Raw genomic sequence first — 18,676 nt, 5'->3', positions numbered from 1 at the left:
TTTCTTCATCGTTATTTTTTTTTTTTTTTTTTTTATCATAAATATAATTTTCATTTGTAACTACAGCGTATGGTACATAGAGAAAATAGGAGATCGCCAACGGCCGTATTTATTTTTAAACTCGATCAGTATTTTTATTTTAAATAATGATCATAATAATATTTCGTTGATTTAAAGATCAAAGTAATTATAATTAAATGATAAATTTAGAAATTGCTGTATCTTATACTATTGCTTCAACTCTTTGGGAATACAACAGTAAGCTCGATTTTAGGTAAATTTGTTTTTTCATTTCTTAAATAACTGCGCGATTTTTAAATGCAATAATTTTTTTGTTAATATAAAATTTTTTATTAAATAAAGCCTGTTTAATTAAATAATTATTGATTTTTATTGAAGCTTATGTATTATCAAATTGTATGATTTTTCAGACAGCAAAGTGGCCGGATATTTTAATCGCTAGATACGTCTTTACCACGATTAAATAATAACAAACAATCGTGGGATATGGGCGACGAATCTACTTGATATTCTTGATTTGTTAACGTTAACATAATTAAATTATATTACCGAGAACATCAAATTAAATTTTGGATTGATACTGACGCTCTTGGTTCAAAACAGGCACTGAAAAAATAATTATTTTATTTTTAAAGATAAATTATTTACTTTTAAAATACTTGACAATTATTTAAATAATTACCTCGCTTAACTGCAGACGCTATGCCCACAAGTTACAAGAAGATCATTTATTATCAAAGTATATTTTAAGTGCACGTTCACGTCGCGGGCTATTGTAACTAGATTCTTTGCAGAATCTAAATCTACGGGTTTTATCTCTCATGTTGTTCACATTTGAATCCAGTGCTAATCGTCGCTCGTCGAATGTATTTTGTTTTGATTTGTCATCATCTTCATTCGACGAATAATTGTTTTCTTCCGTACCATCTCTGTATTTAATTATTTAATTATTAATAATTAATTTTTAAAAAAACATACAAATAAAGTTTTTTAAATAAATATTCTTATCAATACTTTTCTTTTATAAAATAAAGTACTCAAAAGAATCAGAAAAATTGAATACTTTAACGAAAAAAAATAACTTACTTGTAATAAATAAGTGCTCCATCTTCAAGCGTCGATAAATTCCAGGACTCATCGTTCAAATTGATCCATTTATAACTATCAATGGCATCAGCATAACCTCCGTAATTAATCCAATCAAGTTTAACAAAATTTAAATTTTCTGCATTGATACCCGTTAATTCCGCTAGCTGAAAATAAATATCAAAAATAAATAATCACACCAATGAAAAAATTTAAAAAAAAAGTTTGGCAAATCTAAAAGTGCACGATTCATAGTGCTCATTTGTTCGATAAATAAAAAAAAAAATAATTAATGTTCTGAAAAAATATTTTTTTTTATTTTATATAAATATTACTTTTGCAATTTACTATTGTTTGTTGGTTTTTTTTTTTTTTATTACTTTAAAATACAATTTATTTTTTTTATTTTTTCATTTTAAATATCGTGCGGTGTTTTAAACTGATTATGCGCACTGAGTGTATTTTTTTTCATTAATTTTAGTTTTTCATTAATAACAATTAAACAACACTAAATAAAATAACCATCTTCAATGATAATCTCCGCAAAGTAGATGCCAAATTAATAAAAAAAAATAATTGAATTCGTGAATTTTTACGTAAATTATCGTGTTACAAACGGAAAATTGTGTTGACAGGAATTTTTTTTTAACTATTTTGATATTTTTATCTGGTTCTATTATTTTAAATTAATTTTTACCAGTGACAGAATTAATCACCATTAAATTATTTAATGATGCGCAAATTAATTAGCCTACGTGAATTACCAATCATGTAATTAATTAAATAGTTGCGAAATCGAGGCAAAACAAATTTTTCGATCGTAAATAACTCTCTGATGCTTCGCATCATGAGTCGTGCAAAAAATAAAAAAAAACTACAAACCTTAGTAGCCAATTCACTCAAAGTATTGTTGCTCAGAGCGATTTCATACGACTCGACAGAATCCTGAACCAGAAACTTGATAGCATTGATAACAATCTGATTGGGATCAGTAACATTATCTTTGTCCGGCAGCTCTTGAACAATCAGCTCTTGATTAATAAGCTCGATATCTTTGAACTTCTGGTGATCGAACAAGACCTTTGACGGCGTGGCAGAAAATTTTTTTCTCAGTCGACATTTCTCATAAGACACATCAATGTTGCTATTGGCTTTAAGATCTTCAATTATTTCTTTTTTAGTCTGGGCCACCGTGGCTTCTTTCGAGACAATCCACTCGCCCACTAAGTTGTACTCGGTAGGCCTAGTCATGTAGCCCACCCACAGATAATGAAGCTTAACTTTAAACTCTCCGTCTCTGAGCGCGCGATCCAGCTGTATAGTAAGCGTCTGGCCGTCTTCGAAACTGCGCGGTGTTGATCTTGGACGCATGAATTTAATATCCTCGGTGTTGTTAGTCTGTTGGATTACTTTAAAGCACTCCAGTGGTATTCTAATATACTGCTCCAAGTGTTTCCTCAGAGACTCCATGGTGATGTGCTGGTCAACCAGCAGCTGAATCTGGTCGGGGGAACTCCCAGGTTTACTTTTAACCTTAAAGCAGTAATCTACTTGATCATCTACCCCCCAGTTTTCTCGGGTGGGTGTAAATAAATCTTGAATGACATTGCTCGTCTCGTCGTCTTCGGACGCATCACCAACCAGAGTCCTGTCGCTGTCACTGAGACTGCTGTCCTCTGAAGTGCTTCTCTCCTGCCATTCTTCGCCTTCAGCTTGCAGTGAGTTCCACCCAGTAGGCTCATCTTCACCCGACTTCTGGACTTCTCCATCTACAATATCGTGTTTCTCAGCATTAACACCCGACTCACCATTAACCACCGGTTTGCTGATCGGTAAACCATTTGCCATAACTTTTTCATCTTTAGCCTCCTTTTTGGACTCCAACAGCTGAATATTGAGCTCCTTCAAGACCTCGTTCCTCATATCCGGGAGCTCGATATTCAGAACAATAATGTTAGCGAAGGATTCCACCATGGCCTTGAGCGTCGACTCGGTGAACTTTTTCAGAGGATTCGAGTCCAAGTGCGAGGACACAAAGACTTTGCACCCGCTAGTGAAACCTTTGTATTCTAGCGGATGAGAATCGTTTTCTTGAAGCACAATACTGTTAGTATTGTTCTTCATAAGCACAATGTGCATCGAGAAGGGCTTTTGGTTAAAAGCTTCCGCAACTAATTTACAGTAATCAGTAAGTGTCGCGCTGGTCTTCACACGGACACTAACTGGTCCGTCGACGATCCTGTGAGAATTAACATTAACAAGGAAGACTTTAGTTGCTATTTCACCAGGATGATACACTTTGAACTTATCATTCTTATTTTTTATCTCCATGAGCAAATTGTACGGCGATGAAATAGTTTGGTACGAGCCAGATGACTGCGTTATCGAAGCAATACTTTTCTGTTCAGCACCCTCAAAACTGCGCTGTATAAAATCAGGTTCCGGATCATAAGCAACGAGACGACATTGGTTCAAATCTACATAGTCTTTAAGATTAAGTTGATCATAAGCGTTTTTTGTTAGATCTGACAAAGATTCATTTTCCTCAAACAAATATATTTTTGTGTTTATACGTTTTTTTTCTTTAGGATGGTGACAGAAAATTTGGAATTTTTGATAGTTCATAGAATTCTCGGCATTCCTTCGCTCTTCTTGTTCTTTCATTTTTCTCAACACCTCCTGAATATGCTTAGGAAAATCATTGACCTGCATTGGTAAAGCGTTTCTCTCTGGATCAATTTGCCGGTACATGAGCATGTAAGCGTTGGTACTGCTGCTGTAAGCCCCGCTGTAGTAGACTCGGCTGGGACCACCGCCGTAAGACTTTTGAATGTCGTCATGAGTTATCGGAGACACATTTTGATCATTGAAGCACAACCACTCTTGAGTTTTAAAGTCCTTTATGTACGCATAGTAATGTCCACCTCCTGCACTGCCGCTGTGGATCATTATCGAGAAGAGTTCATATTTATAAGGACCTGGAGGATTTTTATTGTTGCGATTGCGATCGTTTTCTTGACTGTTAACGCTCGACGTCGATGCGTTATTCATATCAATACCCTCGTCGTCATTCTGCTCGCTGCTGGAAGGTGTTGGCTCCCCTGAAGTGAACCCATTTTCGCAGGGAAGACACTCGTCAACTTCTTCAGACAGTGGCGAGTCAGCTTCGTTGTCGTCCAGCGACGCTGACGAGGGTATCAGCGAATTTAAGTTAAGAATATCTGGAAAAGTAACCTTATCGTTTAACTTAATGCGGTGAAATGTTTGATAATCGAAATCAAATCTTTTTAGATGTAACGTTAGTAAATAAGGAAACTTTGTAAATTTGAGCCCCTTGTGAGCGTCACATTTTTTGTTGCAATTTTCACAAAAATACTGATTAGTATCATTAAGAGTTTCCGGCTGTACGAACCCTCTGAGAGCTTCCTCAACACTGTTATAAGCGACAGTACTGCCAAATGGTTTTACAGGCAGCGGGATGTCTAGGAAAGTATCTTCGCGGGATTTTTCCATTTGACACTCCAGACACTTGACATAATCAATCATTTTACCTTCATAGAATCTGTTTATCAGGTCAGCTTGCTCAGTGTTTTTAAACTTTTGCTCTAGAGCGTCAAACATAACGCGACAAAGTTCCTGAATGTCATGCTGCTGCCAAGCCTCTGTCGAATCCCACCCGAAGCTCTTAGTCAACGAAGTAGTTTCTACCGCAGTCTTTTGCGATGTTTGGAGATTCAGAAATAATTTTTGTAATTGGTAAGGGATGCTGTTAGCCTCGTCTTTCTCGGAACCCTCTACATACTCCCAGTTGTAGAGGGCGTTGCGAAATTCTGGTGTCATATAAAGCGCCTGAAGAAGACTGTTCAAATAACAAGTCATCGCTTGATTAACAAGACCGACATAAGATATGTCTGACTTGCGCTCGGTGACATATTTACGCTCAACTTTTGGCGATCCTGAAAAATTACCAGATGGACTGAAACGTTCCATTTCATTTTTTACTGTTTTGTTGTTCGATGTGGGTCTACTATCACTTTCTTTGTTTTGACTGAGTCCTGAGTCATCTGCACCACGTAACGCGGCTGAATAATCAAACCCATCGGTTGTGCTAGCGTTTCTTCTGTTCCTCGTCGGAGAGTGACTGTCCTCCCAGTTGGGAGTGGTACACACTCGAAGTTTAAGTATCACCTCGGCTGATTTTGAAAAATCAAAACCAAATTCACCTATCGTTGTATTGTGATACGATTTAAATGAAGATATTGAGATTCCACTGTACAAGAGTGTGAATTTCACAGTATTTTTGTTATCGAAAAGAAAATTGACATGTTCTTTTATGTTGGCTATCAAGTCTTCTACCCAGGTCGCCTTAGAGACAAGAAAACTGATGTTCAGCAAATGCTTCTGTTCCTCGTAATAAAGCTTGAACTCTAGGTAGACATCCTCGGTGCTACTGTACTCATACTTGCAATCGTTGTTATGTCGCTCAAAAGTAAGCTGCCCACTCGCTTCGTTGACTTTTGGTGAGTCGAAATTAACGCCGTAATCGTCCAGGGTCTTGGTCATGTCGTCCAGCGGAAAATGATTTTCTCCCTGCGTTAGATACAAATTGAATTTGTCAATTGAGGGTGAGTCTTTGCAGCAGATCGAAACCGCCTGCCTGACTTGGCTCACGATCGAGTTCGGCGCCATCAGTAGCACCGAATAATCGGCTATTAAATTATTTTCCGTGTCGATAATTTTCGCCGGAAATTTAGCTTCACCAGCCACTACTACTATTGTCTTCTTGATTTTTATCTTTGTCTTCATTTTGTTTGGGTCACTACAATCTTCTAATTCTGTAAACAATTATCATCAATTAAAATTTTGTATTTTAGTTTATTTGGGATTAATTTTCAGCAGATTGATCAAAACAATTATTTATTTATTATTTTTTTTTTTTTTTTTAATGTAAATAATAGAATAAATTATTTTTAAGCAGAAAATCAATTGCTGTTTATTTGTTATTCATAAATTTATCAATAAAACAATACAAGTAGTGTTGTTTATAGTAATGATTTGGTATCTAAATAATTTTTTTTTTTTTTTTTAATTAATTTGAAAAATGTAAGTAAAATAAAAAATAAATGCACGATGTAAATCTCACAACAATATTACAAGCATAAATGAATTAAAAAAAATTTACCAGGTACTGTTCTATGCGAATCTTTATCTTTTGTCACATTACAAAGTGGGATATCATGGACAACATCTCCAATACCTTCACCAGCTACCACCACCATCGTCTGTAGACACATAAAATGTCTGAAGTTAGTACAATAAAATTAAATTATTTAAAAATAAGTTTCCCACTTAAAACTACATCACATTTAGTTTAATTTCGTCACTACTTTTAAACGTACAACAAACATATACATAGATTTCTTCGTTTCATTACTCTAATTTAAATATAAATATAATAAATAATTTGCACCTGCTCAGAAATGAGCATGCAACAATTAAAAAAAAAAGAATATAAAAATAAAGTTAAATTAAATAAAATGAACAAACCAAAACAATTAAACGTCTCAACGTATTGAAGTAAAATAAACACGTTAAAAATGTAATAGTACGATACGGTTAAGTTAAAACAAAAAGATAAATAAATAAAAAAAGAATTTTATCGATAATTCTCGGTTAAACTCGTTGAAATTTGGCAGTGAGCCATCAGAAAGGTAGAAAATTAGTGTGAGATCTATGCCCCGTCGTTGGAGAGTTAAATCCACAAGAAGATCTCACTCGTTTGTTTAGCACGGCACTACTCTCAGTATGTTATATATTATTTTGTAAGCGTGGTAGAGAATCAAGTCAGCTATGTTCTAAATTTAGAATGTCTAAACCAAGACTTGGAAAATGTACTACATCCCTCTTTCAGTCTTTCTTTAATTATTCTTTCTAATTCAATACACAAGAAGTATATGCATAATATGCAATACTAATACTGTCCTGTGTATTTCCTAGTTATGTATATATAGATTTATATTTCCAAATATAAAGCTAGTGTCTGTATAAATTTTAGTTACAACTTTCAGTAACAAAAAATTTTTCAATTATTTCACAAACTCATTCATCTTCCACACTTACTTATCCATTTGCTGTCATTACTTTCCAGCAATCATAACCACCTGGGCTTATTTCTTACGTTCTGATCAAATTCCTCAGCAATTCTCTGGGTCAAAGTTGAATCCACTCAAAAAATACCATCTAAAAATATTTCATCAATAATTTACTACCCACATATTTATAATTAATTTAAAATTTATTTATAATCATTACTTTAAAATTTAAATAAATAAATTAAGCATACTTACGATTTCAATTGAAATAAAAAACCATTATCTAATTGACACCTGCAGATTTACCGAGTTCAAGGACTGCATGAATACTGTTTAATTAAACACGTAATAATTAGTTAGTTTATCAATTATTTAATTATTTATTTTTTAATGACAATGATAAATAAATAAATGAAAAAAAAACGTATGTAATATTTTAAACAATAGGCAATTGATTATGTGCAACTTTCAAGACAGTATTGACGAAGTTGAAACAATTGTTATTATAACGTTTTTTATCTTAAACAAATAAGTTTTTAAATATGCGGACATATAACAAAAGATACTTAAAAGGTGTAAAATGTCGGTGATGGAAATCGGATAAGAATTAAAATAAAGTAAACGTGAAATGGCTGAATATAGATTTGTAATGACGACGAGACTCGTGTCAATAGAATGAGGATAGATTGAATAAAATATTACGTACGTTTTTTAAGCATGAACATGCATTTAGCAAGATGACTAAATAAAATCCTCTGGGAAATTAAAATAATTAATTTATTTTAAGCGAACAGTTGTGCTGAATAGAAAACATTGTTTTAGCAATTGACATTTATTTAGATATTATTCTTACCGAATATTTTATTGACACATGTGTAGTTGTAACCATTAATAAAAATAATATAAGTAAAAAAAATGATGTTTTACTGGTTTTGGGTCTTACCCTATCTCTCACTCTATAAGAACATATAACAAGCATACAAGAGACTCTTGATAAAAATATGCGCCCGCCATTAATTTTATCTACACAAGTTTCCCAGCAGCTGGCGTGGAATTTTATCATCACCTTGAAGTTAGTCGGGTTAAAATTTTTCCATTCTTCGAAAATTGAATTTTAAAATTCTAGGAAAAATTATAATAAAAAAAAAAATTTACATACTATTAATTAATGAATATTATTTTAATTCCAATAATATTTATTGTGAATAAATTTATTTAAATTAATCGCGCACATTGCACATGCGACTGGAACGCTAAAACGAGGGATTTCTGAACCTAGAAAATATTTTTTTCTTGATACTTTGCTTTGAATACAGAGACTGTACACAGTGTATAGTCTACATATTTGAAATTATCAGCAAGTCACCGAAAGTAGTGTTGACAGTTGACAAAAATAAACGAACGTTGGTAGAAATGAATTTCATTCGAAAACACAAACAAAGCATCATTAGTTTATTTTCCGTTTTTTCCCGCTCAGTGAAAACGTGATTACGTTGTTGTATACATTTTCTACGCAGTCATTAAATTTCATTATAAACATTTCATTATTAATTCAATTATTTTGCTAATTTTCCGTCTTTAATTATTTCCACTTTCAATAATTTAAGTGAGAAAAAAATAAAACTAACTTTCAAACAATGACTTCGTTCAATTTTGGAGAGCTTCAACACGAGTTGGAAGTTACTGCTACAAATAATGAGACCGGAGTTTCATTTAATGGTAAATCACTAAAATTAAACTCTGAAAAAGATGGTACGTACATTTATTTAATCACTTATTTTGTGTTATAATTTTAATAATTTTCACAATTTCAAACATAACCTAAAAAAATTTCAGCTGAGGATGTGTGCGAGGAGATAAAAAAATGTCCTCGATTGGACTATTTAGACTTAGAAGGTAACACTCTGGGCCCGGATGCTGCTAAAGCGTTATCGGAAACCCTGGCGAGCCATGGTGGTGCTTTGAAACGAGCATTGTGGAAAGACATGTTTACCGGCAGAATGAAAACAGAGATTCCGAAGGCCCTAGAGTACTTGGGAGACGGGTTGAATATCGCTGGAGCACACTTGGTTGAACTGGATCTCAGTGATAATGCATTTGGGCCGATTGGAGTTCAAGGGCTTGCTGCATTATTGAGTTCAAGCACGTGTTACACGCTACAGGCGCTGAGACTTAACAACAATGGTCTGGGAATATCCGGTGGAAAAATGCTGGCGAAAGCTCTGCTGGATTGTCATGCCAACAGCTCTAAGGAAGCGAAGCCTTTTGCGCTTAAAGTTTTCATTGCAGGGCGTAATCGTCTGGAGAACGAGGGAGCCACGGCTTTGGCTGGTGTCTTCGCTAAGCTTGGAACACTCGAAGAAGTTGTAATGCCTCAAAATGGAATTTACCATCCGGGAGTTTCTGCACTGGCAACTGGGCTGTCAGTTAATCCAGGATTAAAAATTTTGAATTTAAATGACAACACTGTGGGTCCTAAAGGTGCTCAAGCTCTTGCAGATGTTCTGTCTAATTTTCCTGCTCTGGAGACTTTGAATCTGGGAGATTGTCTGCTAAAAACTAAAGGAGCAATGGTAATTGCTGATGCTTTGGGAATTCAAGGCAATCACACCTCTTTGGTAGAACTTAATCTGGCGTTTAATGAAATAAAAACGAGAGCTGTAGAATCGCTGGCCAGAGCTACGATTGACAAGACCCAGCTGGCGACTTTACAGCTAGACGGGAATGCTTTTGGCGAAGCTGGTAGAAACGCTTTGCGTCAATCCTTGAAAAATTACGACAGAATTGAATCATTGGAACAGCTTGAGGAAGACGCGACTGATGACGAAGTGAGTGGTGAAGAAGATGAAGATTCTGAGGGTGACGGTGAAGATGGCGAAGATACTGAGAAAGAAGGTAGCGAGGATGATGATAAAGAAAATGGAACAGTCAAAGTTAATACGAATATTCAAATGTCTACTATTCCTAAACCCAAAAAACCGATAAGTGTTAAGGAATTTTTGAAAGAACCTACTGGAGAAAATTTTTTGCTGCTCGAAGGCGACAGAGCCAGCAAACTCTTAGAGCATGTTAAGGTATGTGTTGATCAATTTTTTTTTTAGGATTTTTGGTAGAGTAAAATATGAAATATAAATTATTTGTTACAGAGTATTGCAATTGAAAAAAATTCTCAAGATCCTTTACAGTATATTGATGAATTGCTACCCGTTGCCATGAAAGTATCAGCTTTATGTGGAAGTGGATATGGAGACATTAGAGTTGAAGCTGAAAAATTGACTGATCAATTGTACTCTCATCTCTTTGATTACGCGACGACTAATAATCAGATGTCTTATGTCAATAATAATCTTCTGGTTTACCTAGGACTCATCAAGGTAATTATTATTTGAGTTAAACTGTGAATAATTATTTATCAGGTGGTCAGTTGTTTATATTAATTAATAAATTTTTTTTGTTGCAGGGTGAAAATAAAAATTCAAATAAAGCTGATTGGAATTTGGAAGGATGTTTTAAAGCACTTGAGAAAGTAAGCCAACAAGATTATTTTCCACCATTAACTAGAGCTATGTTGAAGCTCTTAATTGAAAGATCATTCCCAGCTAAGAGCAAAACCTATGATCCGTGCTACGACGTAAAGATGTCTTTAAAAACCACTTTGGATAGATTACAAGCTACATAAAAAAATGAATAAATTTTTTTTGAGTGAGTGCATTTACAAAAGAAAAATTTTTACTTATAAATACTGAATGCAGTGTTATCACAGAGATTTATATTTATTATCAATAAATTCTTAAAATTGCGTGAGATCAATATCTTTTAAATACGTGTTAAAAAATTTATATATTGATAATTATTTTTCATAAATATTCTCTACATTTTCAAATATTATTTTATGAATTCTAAATTGTGAAAATATTTAAATATAAATACTCTTGTCGTGTTTTTTTCATATTTTATGTGCGTTAAAAAAATTATGATGACAAACATCCAAAAAAATGTTTTTTAAATATAAATATTAAATTCCATTGCCATAGTAATTTTAATAATAATAATCATAATTTATGTAATTAAAAATTTTAATTTATTTTTAACTACCAACTCTCATGGAAATAAATATTTATAATTTATAATGCACACCACACAGTTTTTTAAAATTCTGAACGAAAAATGCGATAAAGGAAATTAGGAAGATAATTTGTCTTCCCTGATTTGTTTAAAAAATCACATAATTATGAGAATTCAATTATCAGTTTAATCATTATCATTACGTTGCTCTGAGCTTAAATGTGCTTAGAGGATCCCAACCAGGGTGAAACAGTTCAGTAATAAGTGGAGAGCAATGTTGCGATACCTGGTCCTCCATGTATTTATTTGCCTACGATAAATAAAAATTTTATAAAAAATTTCCATAAAAAAAAAAATATAAATAATACTTATTTCCACTTACAAGATAAATAACAAGCTGTTGTTTTGTCACAGTATCACAATCTTCCCCCAAACTCGATGGATAGGTAGCTGGTGTATTTTTCGTCAAACTATTGGTTATTTTTGCTATACACAAACTCTCATTGAGAGGCATTCCATTGCTGAAAAACCCTAAAAAAATATTTCATCGTAAACTATTATCTACGTGCTTATAATTTATTAAGGGGAAACACCACTGTGACGGTCGAAAAAAATGATGATTTTCGGGAATTTTTTTGACAGAGAAAATAAAGGAATTTGGGGATTTGATTTTTTTATTTTATTGAGGGTAAATTAAAGATTATTACCCTAAATTTTTATTAATAAATATTTAATTATTAGAAAGTTATTAACAATCTCGTAGAGCACTAAAAAAAATTCCCCCCTCCATGGCCACATCGATTACTCAAAAACGGATCATCTGAAAATAAAAACCCAAATTGCTTTTTAATCAGTGAGGATGTAGTTATCGTTGCACATACGGAATTTTAAAAATTTTGATTTTAAAGATTTTTTTAGCCGGGTTAAAACAAAAAAAAAAAACACTAAAAATAATGCGAAAATTTTCAATCAGTCGCCATTTTTTTTTAATTAAAATTTTAAAAATTCTGTACGTGCAACGATAACTACACCCTTACTGATTAAAAAGCAATTTGGGTTTTTATTTTCAGATGATCCGTTTTTGAATTCTCGATGCGACCATAGAGGGGGGAAATTTTTTCTAGTGCTCTAAGAGATTGTTAATAACTTTGTAATAATTAAATATTTTTTAATAAAAATTTAGGGTAATAATCTTTAATATACCCTTAATAAAATAAAAAAAATCCGATCCCCAATTTCCTTTATTTTCCCTGTCAAAAAAATTCCCGAAAATCACCTTTTTTTTCGACCGTCACAGTGGTTTTCCCCCTTAACTTACCACGAGTCCTGACAGCAAGAGATATAGTCGAATTACTAGCATCACTAGTAGGATTCTCCAGGTATTTCTTCAAGACTTCTTGACTTTCTGGGCAGTTAGCAAACAGATTAGGATACCGGTACATAAGTAATTTAGTGAGCAATATATTTCCACGATTATCCGACAAATGATTCGTTGGTGTACACATTATTTCGTCATCAGTTCGACGCACTAGAAGCACACGACCGTCGTATCTCTTCAGCTGCTCTATGACATTCAGGTTCAAGTATTCTCTGATGACAGTGCGAACGATGCCATCGATAGCCGCTGGCATTCGTGAGATGGCCAGAGGAAGAACATCGTCGAATGTCGCATCGAGAACTAGGCCATGGATACCAGGGTAATTCATCGCAGCCCACGTGGCAGTGTAACCACCAATACTCCAGCCATACACGATGATTCTTTCTTCAGGAAAACCTAATTTTTCAACAGCATAACGCATTACAGCTTCCATGCCATCAATTTCGGCATCTGGGAAAGGCGACCCCTGTTTTAAACAAGTTAAGTTTGATTTATTCAATCAAATTTATTATGACTCTTAATCAAAGAGCATTAAACACATAAATTACTATTACTACTTACAGTACTTCCGCCAAAGCCAGGGTGATTCCATCCGAGAACAGAGTATCCTTTATTCATAGGCGTTGTTAAAATTCCTGTTTCGTAAAACCCGCAGTTACCTTCGCAAGTTATTACCAGTATATGACCGTTAGATGACCTGATGAACATATTAAATATGATAATAAGCAACATGAATAAATGAATAATCCAATGAATAATTATCCAAGTTAAATCATGGTTTACGCTACTTGTGTCGTCGATCAATGAACATCGTGTCGATGTCATTTTTGTTTATTGTCCGTAGCTTTGATCTACTTCCGCCGGCGTCTAGCATATCCATTCTTCCTTGCAGCATTGGTGATTCTATAATTTAAAAAAAAGAAAAAAAAAATCAATACAATGCCAAAAATTGTTAAGAGGGATAGCCACTGTGAAATTCCAAAAAAAATAATTTTTTTTAATTTTATTAAATCAAATTTTATATATTCAAAATTATGTATTTAGAGTTTTGTATGAAAATTCCGAATATTTTCCGAGTTATAGTCATTTTTGTGACAGCGCGTCATATGACTTTACACGCGCGGTACTCCGACGAAAACGCGTTTTTCTCGAAACTACTTTTTTTGTACTGATGAGAACTATAATTTGCATAAATATCAACCGATTCGTCTACTCAGTAGCTATCGTTACACGTAGGGGATTTTTGAAATTTTGATTTTTAAGATTTTTTGGGGCTGTTTGAATCCAAAAAAATGAGGAAAAAAACGAAAAAATTTTTAATATGTCGCCATTTTTTTTAAATCCAAATTTTCAAAATCCCCTACGTGCAACGATAACCACATGCATGCAGATTACAACGCTTTTTCGTTTTTTTGTTTTAGATAATCCGTTTTTGGGTTAGAGATCGTACCATAGAGGGGGAAATTTTTTTGGTGCTCCACAAAAATGCTAATAACTTTATAACAGCATGATATTTTTTAATAAAAATTTAGGAGAATAATCTTTAATGTATACTTTATAAAACAAAAAAAAAAACCCGATCCCCAAATTCTTTTATTATTCCAGTCAAAAAAATTCCCGAAAATCGACTATTTTTTTGAACGTCACAGTGGCTATCCTCCTTAACTTCTATATGACTAAAACGAGTGATAGATAAAAATAACACTAACGCATAGCGAAATTTATAATAGTCAAGCTACCAGGATACATTAGCCTTATTGCAACAGTATTAGCAACAATATAAGATACTATTTTACAGGGAACTGCCATTATTAAATCCTTGCCTCCTCTTCTAGCTAGCCTACTTGAATTTTGGATGACTATTCTTGTTTTTCCATTTGGCCTACAGAGAAAATAAATTTTTTTATATTAAAAATTAAATGGGAAGTATACAGATAATAGAGTAAGTAAAGAAAAATTAATTTAGTACCTATTTATTGAAAGAATTTCAAAATCAACTGGCCATGCCCAAAATTGAAAATCATATTTAAGAAGAGCTTCTTTCGATTCTTGATTGTAAGCTTGCTGTGCTTTAGTCAGGGTCTTTATGAACTTTAAATAAGTCGGGTTGTTAGCTCTAGCATAACCTCTGACCGCCAAAGAAACTATGAAAATAACTCCAGCACCAGCAACGAATCTCGAAATTGTATATACACTGTCGATCAACGAATTACTACGCCGGAAAATAAATGGTGATATTATAGGGACTGCCCAGATGCTCAGTGACCATAATGTTGCAAACTAAAAAAAAATAAAAATAAATAACAAAATAGCAGATATTTTAGTAAATAATTGAATAAAGTTTATTGTTTTGTTATTAATTTATTGATCAATAACTTACAGACGTGACAACATGATCTCCCCATCGTTCAAAACCATTTGGCTCGTATGACTTCTGTTAATTTAATGTAACCTGTCAGGAATTATTTTTTAATAATTTTTTTAATTTTTTGTACTTACCCATGTTGTTTCTTGGTACTTGTACAGACGAGGACTAAACAAACATCCCCAAATTGTTTTTAATAAAGACATAGTATAATTTTAAATGTTTATTTGGATAAAATCCAATAATACAAACTACCAAATGATTTTTAACTATACCTGTAAACTCGAATAACAACAATAATAATATCAAATGAAATTTTATGTTGGTCAACTAAAATTCTATTTTATCAACAGAACTACTGTCCTCATTATGAGAGAGATCCGCGAGTGGAATGTGGAGTTGTCATTTAAAATTTATCATCAACAATAAAATTTTCAACGTTTTATAAACATAATAGTAATTTTACATAAATAAATAATCAAAAGAAAATGAACACAAAGTCAAGTAAAGCTCGAATGAAGCGAGCTAATCAAATAAAAGCTGCAAAAGCTGCCAAGTTAGTAAACAACATTACATGTATAACCTTTACTTTATTTTTGTTAATAACGAGTAATTTTTTTATGATTTTTAAATTGAAAGACATCTTATAATTTTTAGAATTTTTGTGTTACTAATAAATCATAGCAAAAAAAATTTATTTAAAAAATTCCATCTGTAGCTCTAAAAAAATGACATTGAAATCAATAGACATCTTACAATTTTTTTAGATTTTTATAATGACATTAAAGTTAGCAGTCACTTGACCATTTTTTTATTTTTTTTTAACAACCAAGCTTGTTCCGAAAAATTATTTTAAAAAATTGGATTTTTGATTTTTTTAAATTTCTACTTGTCAATTTTTTTTGCCATAATTTATTAAAAAACAAAAATTATTAAATATCTGCTAAATTAATTTTTATATTTTTATAACAATTAAATTATTAATTTATTTATTTAGTTTTAATGCCAAAGCATTAAGCCGAATGGCAAATTTTATATACATAGATAGTGTTAAAATAAGTACAATAAATTTTGAAGTATTTTAATAAAATATATAAAACAGATTGCATTTAAAAAAAGAATGTACATCATATTATTATAAATATCACGTTATTACATTATTTTCCAGCATACTAATTTTTAACTATACATTGTTTAATAAAAAATCAAATAATTTAATTTTGAAAGTCTCTAAACTAAGAACGTTTACAATCTCAGGAGGCAAATCCTTCCAAAACCGGATAGCCGATACTACAAATACAAATGAATGCTCAATTGAATTATGAAAAAAATTCCACATGTAAAAATTAAAAAAAAATTATAAATGCATATTTTCAAAAATATTTTTTTGTCATAATTAATTTGTTATAAAAATTAAAAAAATTGTCAGATATTTGTTGATTTCAGTATCATCTAAAAAATTATAAATTCAGTCTTTTAAAAATAATTTTATAAACCGAGTTTATTTTTCAATAAAAATCGAAAAATTTTCAAGTGTCATCATTTTTTTTAGATCTATGCCAACAGCTATTTTATTGAAGAAAAAAGAAGAATCTGATGCAAAAGCATTGTCGATTGTTGAAAAACTTATAGAACCTCAAGTTGACGTTCAGTGGATGCTGGATAATGTAAGTTATTTTTTTTTTTTCAGAGTCAGGTACTTTAGTTTAAATACCGGAAAGTAATTGTTTTATTTTACTTATTGTTACAGTTGCAGTATATCAATCGATCGCATATGGAAGATATTGCTGAAGAAAGAGCGATAACTAAAATATGCGGATATGTTTTGTGTGACAATCCTCTAACGAAGGTAGTCAATAAGAAGTACTCGATATCAGCAGTGAGAAACAAAATTTATGACATTGAGGAGATGAAAAATTATTGCTGCTTTACTTGCCACAACGCGATGACTTATATTATGATGCAGATGTTGACAAGTCCGCTGTGGCTGAGGAATTATGAAGAAATTCCTACGTTTAAAATAAAGGAGAATAGTACTCTTAAGAGGGATGAAACTACTCCGGGGATTGAGATAAACATTGCCGGTATTCAGTTGACTCATGATGATTTGCCTAAGAAAAAATTCAAAGGTAGTAAAACAGATTGTCAGAGTGATGAAGAATCGGAAGAAAATGAAATCAATTATGATAATGAAGATGGAGAAGAATTAGACAGAGAAAATGGTAATGAAGAAGAGTTAGACAGGGAAGATGATGAGAGAGATGAAGAAAAGTTGAACAATAAAGATAAAAAACTAAGTAAAAATCTAAATGTTAAAGATAGAAGAATAACAGACAATATCGATAGCTTAACAGATAAATTGAAAAAAGTTGTTAAATTCAGAGATGAAGTAGAAGTAAGAAGTGATAATTTGACAAATAATTCTATTCAATCTTCTAGTAAAATTACAAGAGAAAGAAATATTAATGATAGTGATTCAAAGACTGGAGTAAAGAGAGAAAGACAAAAAACACAGAGACCTTTTAGTGAACCATTAACAGAGAGGCTCGAGAAAAATTTCAGAGAACTGATAACTGCTCATACGATTAAATTTCTTCTTGGAGAGAAGACAGAAAAGCAGAGTGTCGTTAAAAATATTAAAAACCAAGAGAGATATGCGCGATTGTGTGAAAGGCTTGATAAATTAGACATTGATCTGGAAGAGCCAGAAACTAGTGCACCAATGGATCTGAGACCTGCTCCACATTTCGAGGTCCTGCAAGAGCAGGCTAATGATCTAGTCATTAAAGTGAATGCTTTTTTCAAAGGTAATCTAGAAATAGAAACTCCTGTCAACGTGAATGAAGACAAAAAAGACGAAGGTGATACGGTAATACCGCTGACTGATGCTCAGGCACCAAATGCTATGAGGAAAAGACTTTTCCTTGAAAAACTCGATAAAGTGTAAGTAGATCTAGTGATTTTGAGTTAAAAATTCACGTTTGAAATTTTCACATTTGATTACCTGTTTTCAGGATACCAGATCTTCTGCAAACACTTTCATGTCCTGGGGGCATCGAGTATGACTATACAGTGGAACGTATTACTGCTGTCAAGTTGATAGTCAGTACATTTAATCTCACTGCAAAAAATATTGTGTTCAAGACAAACGAATGGATGGTCGTAGGTCTTTTTATGATTAAAATGTAAGTTGAATATAAATTATAATTATGGGCTTATTTGATTATCTTTCTTTATGATTTCAGGCTTGCATTCCATGATGAGTTGATTAACTCTTTGCTGGCAACAAAACATGCAGCTTCACGGATCACAATGCTTCTACTATCTTATGATCTAGAATCTGATTATTTAGATAACTTAATAAAATCATTGATCATTGAGTCAAATAAAAAATAAGTTTATTTGAGCAATAAAATTGAAAACCGTATTTTAAGATGTAAATAACTTTTGTACAAATAAATATTTAAATGTGTTACTGGAATTTAAATTTCGGTTTAAAAAAATTATTCGATTTTTTACGAATACAAAATTAGCAGACATCTGACAATTTTTGTAATTTTTCTTATTAAAAGTGTTATTACAAAAAAATAAAAATTTCACATGTATAGAAGATTCGTCAAAGAAGAGCAATTTTTTAAAAATATTTGTTTAGTTCTAATTTAATTAACG

The 18,676-nt window shown here is 32.2% G+C and overlaps 4 protein-coding genes across 13 annotated transcripts; 2 read left to right on the top strand and 2 right to left on the bottom strand.

Moving 5' to 3' along the window:
* Nucleotides 1-367: 367 nt before the first annotated feature.
* Nucleotides 368-8,209, bottom strand: LOC123274659 (ubiquitin carboxyl-terminal hydrolase 47). Of its 10 annotated transcripts, none has more exons than XM_044742385.1 (8): nt 8,053-8,209; nt 7,455-7,528; nt 7,228-7,347; nt 6,290-6,389; nt 1,990-5,942; nt 1,108-1,274; nt 704-950; nt 368-627 (listed from the first exon to the last, which is right to left on the bottom strand). In XM_044742385.1, the coding sequence occupies exons 4-7, from the start codon at nt 6,384-6,386 to the stop codon at nt 746-748; spliced, it is 4,422 nt and encodes a 1,473-aa protein (XP_044598320.1). In that variant the 5' UTR covers nt 6,387-6,389; nt 7,228-7,347; nt 7,455-7,528; nt 8,053-8,209; the 3' UTR covers nt 368-627; nt 704-745. The 10 variants fall into 10 exon arrangements, with proteins under 10 accessions (XP_044598320.1, XP_044598326.1, XP_044598327.1 ...); XM_044742391.1 differs by having other exon boundaries at nt 7,269-7,347; XM_044742392.1 differs by having other exon boundaries at nt 7,286-7,347.
* A 369-nt stretch (nt 8,210-8,578) lies between these two features.
* On the top strand, nt 8,579-11,020 carry LOC123274660 (ran GTPase-activating protein 1). Its single transcript, XM_044742396.1, has 4 exons — nt 8,579-8,951; nt 9,036-10,273; nt 10,346-10,573; nt 10,660-11,020. The coding sequence occupies exons 1-4, from the start codon at nt 8,837-8,839 to the stop codon at nt 10,876-10,878; spliced, it is 1,800 nt and encodes a 599-aa protein (XP_044598331.1). The 5' UTR covers nt 8,579-8,836; the 3' UTR covers nt 10,879-11,020.
* Nucleotides 11,021-11,297: 277 nt separating this feature from the next.
* On the bottom strand, nt 11,298-15,298 carry LOC123274662 (phosphatidylserine lipase ABHD16A). The gene is made up of 9 exons (XM_044742399.1): nt 15,142-15,298; nt 15,023-15,076; nt 14,612-14,922; nt 14,352-14,524; nt 13,431-13,545; nt 13,204-13,339; nt 12,583-13,108; nt 11,647-11,795; nt 11,298-11,574 (listed from the first exon to the last, which is right to left on the bottom strand). The coding sequence occupies exons 1-9, from the start codon at nt 15,211-15,213 to the stop codon at nt 11,464-11,466; spliced, it is 1,647 nt and encodes a 548-aa protein (XP_044598334.1). The 5' UTR covers nt 15,214-15,298; the 3' UTR covers nt 11,298-11,463.
* A 77-nt stretch (nt 15,299-15,375) lies between these two features.
* Nucleotides 15,376-18,488, top strand: LOC123274661 (putative RNA polymerase II subunit B1 CTD phosphatase RPAP2). Its single transcript, XM_044742397.1, has 5 exons — nt 15,376-15,563; nt 16,560-16,674; nt 16,758-17,950; nt 18,022-18,192; nt 18,253-18,488. The coding sequence occupies exons 1-5, from the start codon at nt 15,496-15,498 to the stop codon at nt 18,401-18,403; spliced, it is 1,698 nt and encodes a 565-aa protein (XP_044598332.1). The 5' UTR covers nt 15,376-15,495; the 3' UTR covers nt 18,404-18,488.
* The last annotated feature ends 188 nt before the right edge of the window (nt 18,489-18,676 follow it).

This window comes from Cotesia glomerata, unplaced genomic scaffold, assembly GCF_020080835.1.
Source record: "Cotesia glomerata isolate CgM1 unplaced genomic scaffold, MPM_Cglom_v2.3 scaffold_51, whole genome shotgun sequence".
NCBI lineage: Eukaryota > Metazoa > Arthropoda > Insecta > Hymenoptera > Braconidae > Cotesia > Cotesia glomerata.
This window is presented reverse-complemented; position numbering and strand designations above follow the sequence as displayed.

Bases quoted from the DNA above. Each gene is read 5' to 3' on its own strand.
- LOC123274659 (XM_044742385.1), bottom strand. From the start codon at position 6,386: ATGGTGGTGGTAGCTGGTGAAGGTATTGGAGATGTTGTCCATGATATC. The intron at 1,275-1,989 runs GTTTGTAGTTTT...ATTTATTTTCAG, and splicing joins TGAGTGAATTGGCTACTAAG to CTAGCGGAATTAACGGGTAT. The intron at 951-1,107 runs GTAAGTTATTTT...AATTAAATACAG, and splicing joins GGAGCACTTATTTATTACAA to AGATGGTACGGAAGAAAACA.
- LOC123274660 (XM_044742396.1), top strand. From the start codon at position 8,837: ATGACTTCGTTCAATTTTGGAGAGCTTCAACACGAGTTGGAAGTTACT. The intron at 8,952-9,035 runs GTACGTACATTT...AAAAAATTTCAG, and splicing joins ATTAAACTCTGAAAAAGATG to CTGAGGATGTGTGCGAGGAG. The intron at 10,274-10,345 runs GTATGTGTTGAT...TATTTGTTACAG, and splicing joins AACTCTTAGAGCATGTTAAG to AGTATTGCAATTGAAAAAAA.
- LOC123274662 (XM_044742399.1), bottom strand. From the start codon at position 15,213: ATGTCTTTATTAAAAACAATTTGGGGATGTTTGTTTAGTCCTCGTCTG. The intron at 14,525-14,611 runs GTACTAAATTAA...TTTTCTCTGTAG, and splicing joins GAAATTCTTTCAATAAATAG to GCCAAATGGAAAAACAAGAA. The intron at 13,546-14,351 runs GTTAGTGTTATT...TTTAAATTATAG, and splicing joins TATTATAAATTTCGCTATGC to AATCACCAATGCTGCAAGGA.
- LOC123274661 (XM_044742397.1), top strand. From the start codon at position 15,496: ATGAACACAAAGTCAAGTAAAGCTCGAATGAAGCGAGCTAATCAAATA. The intron at 15,564-16,559 runs GTTAGTAAACAA...CATTTTTTTTAG, and splicing joins AAAGCTGCAAAAGCTGCCAA to ATCTATGCCAACAGCTATTT. The intron at 17,951-18,021 runs GTAAGTAGATCT...ACCTGTTTTCAG, and splicing joins CTTGAAAAACTCGATAAAGT to GATACCAGATCTTCTGCAAA.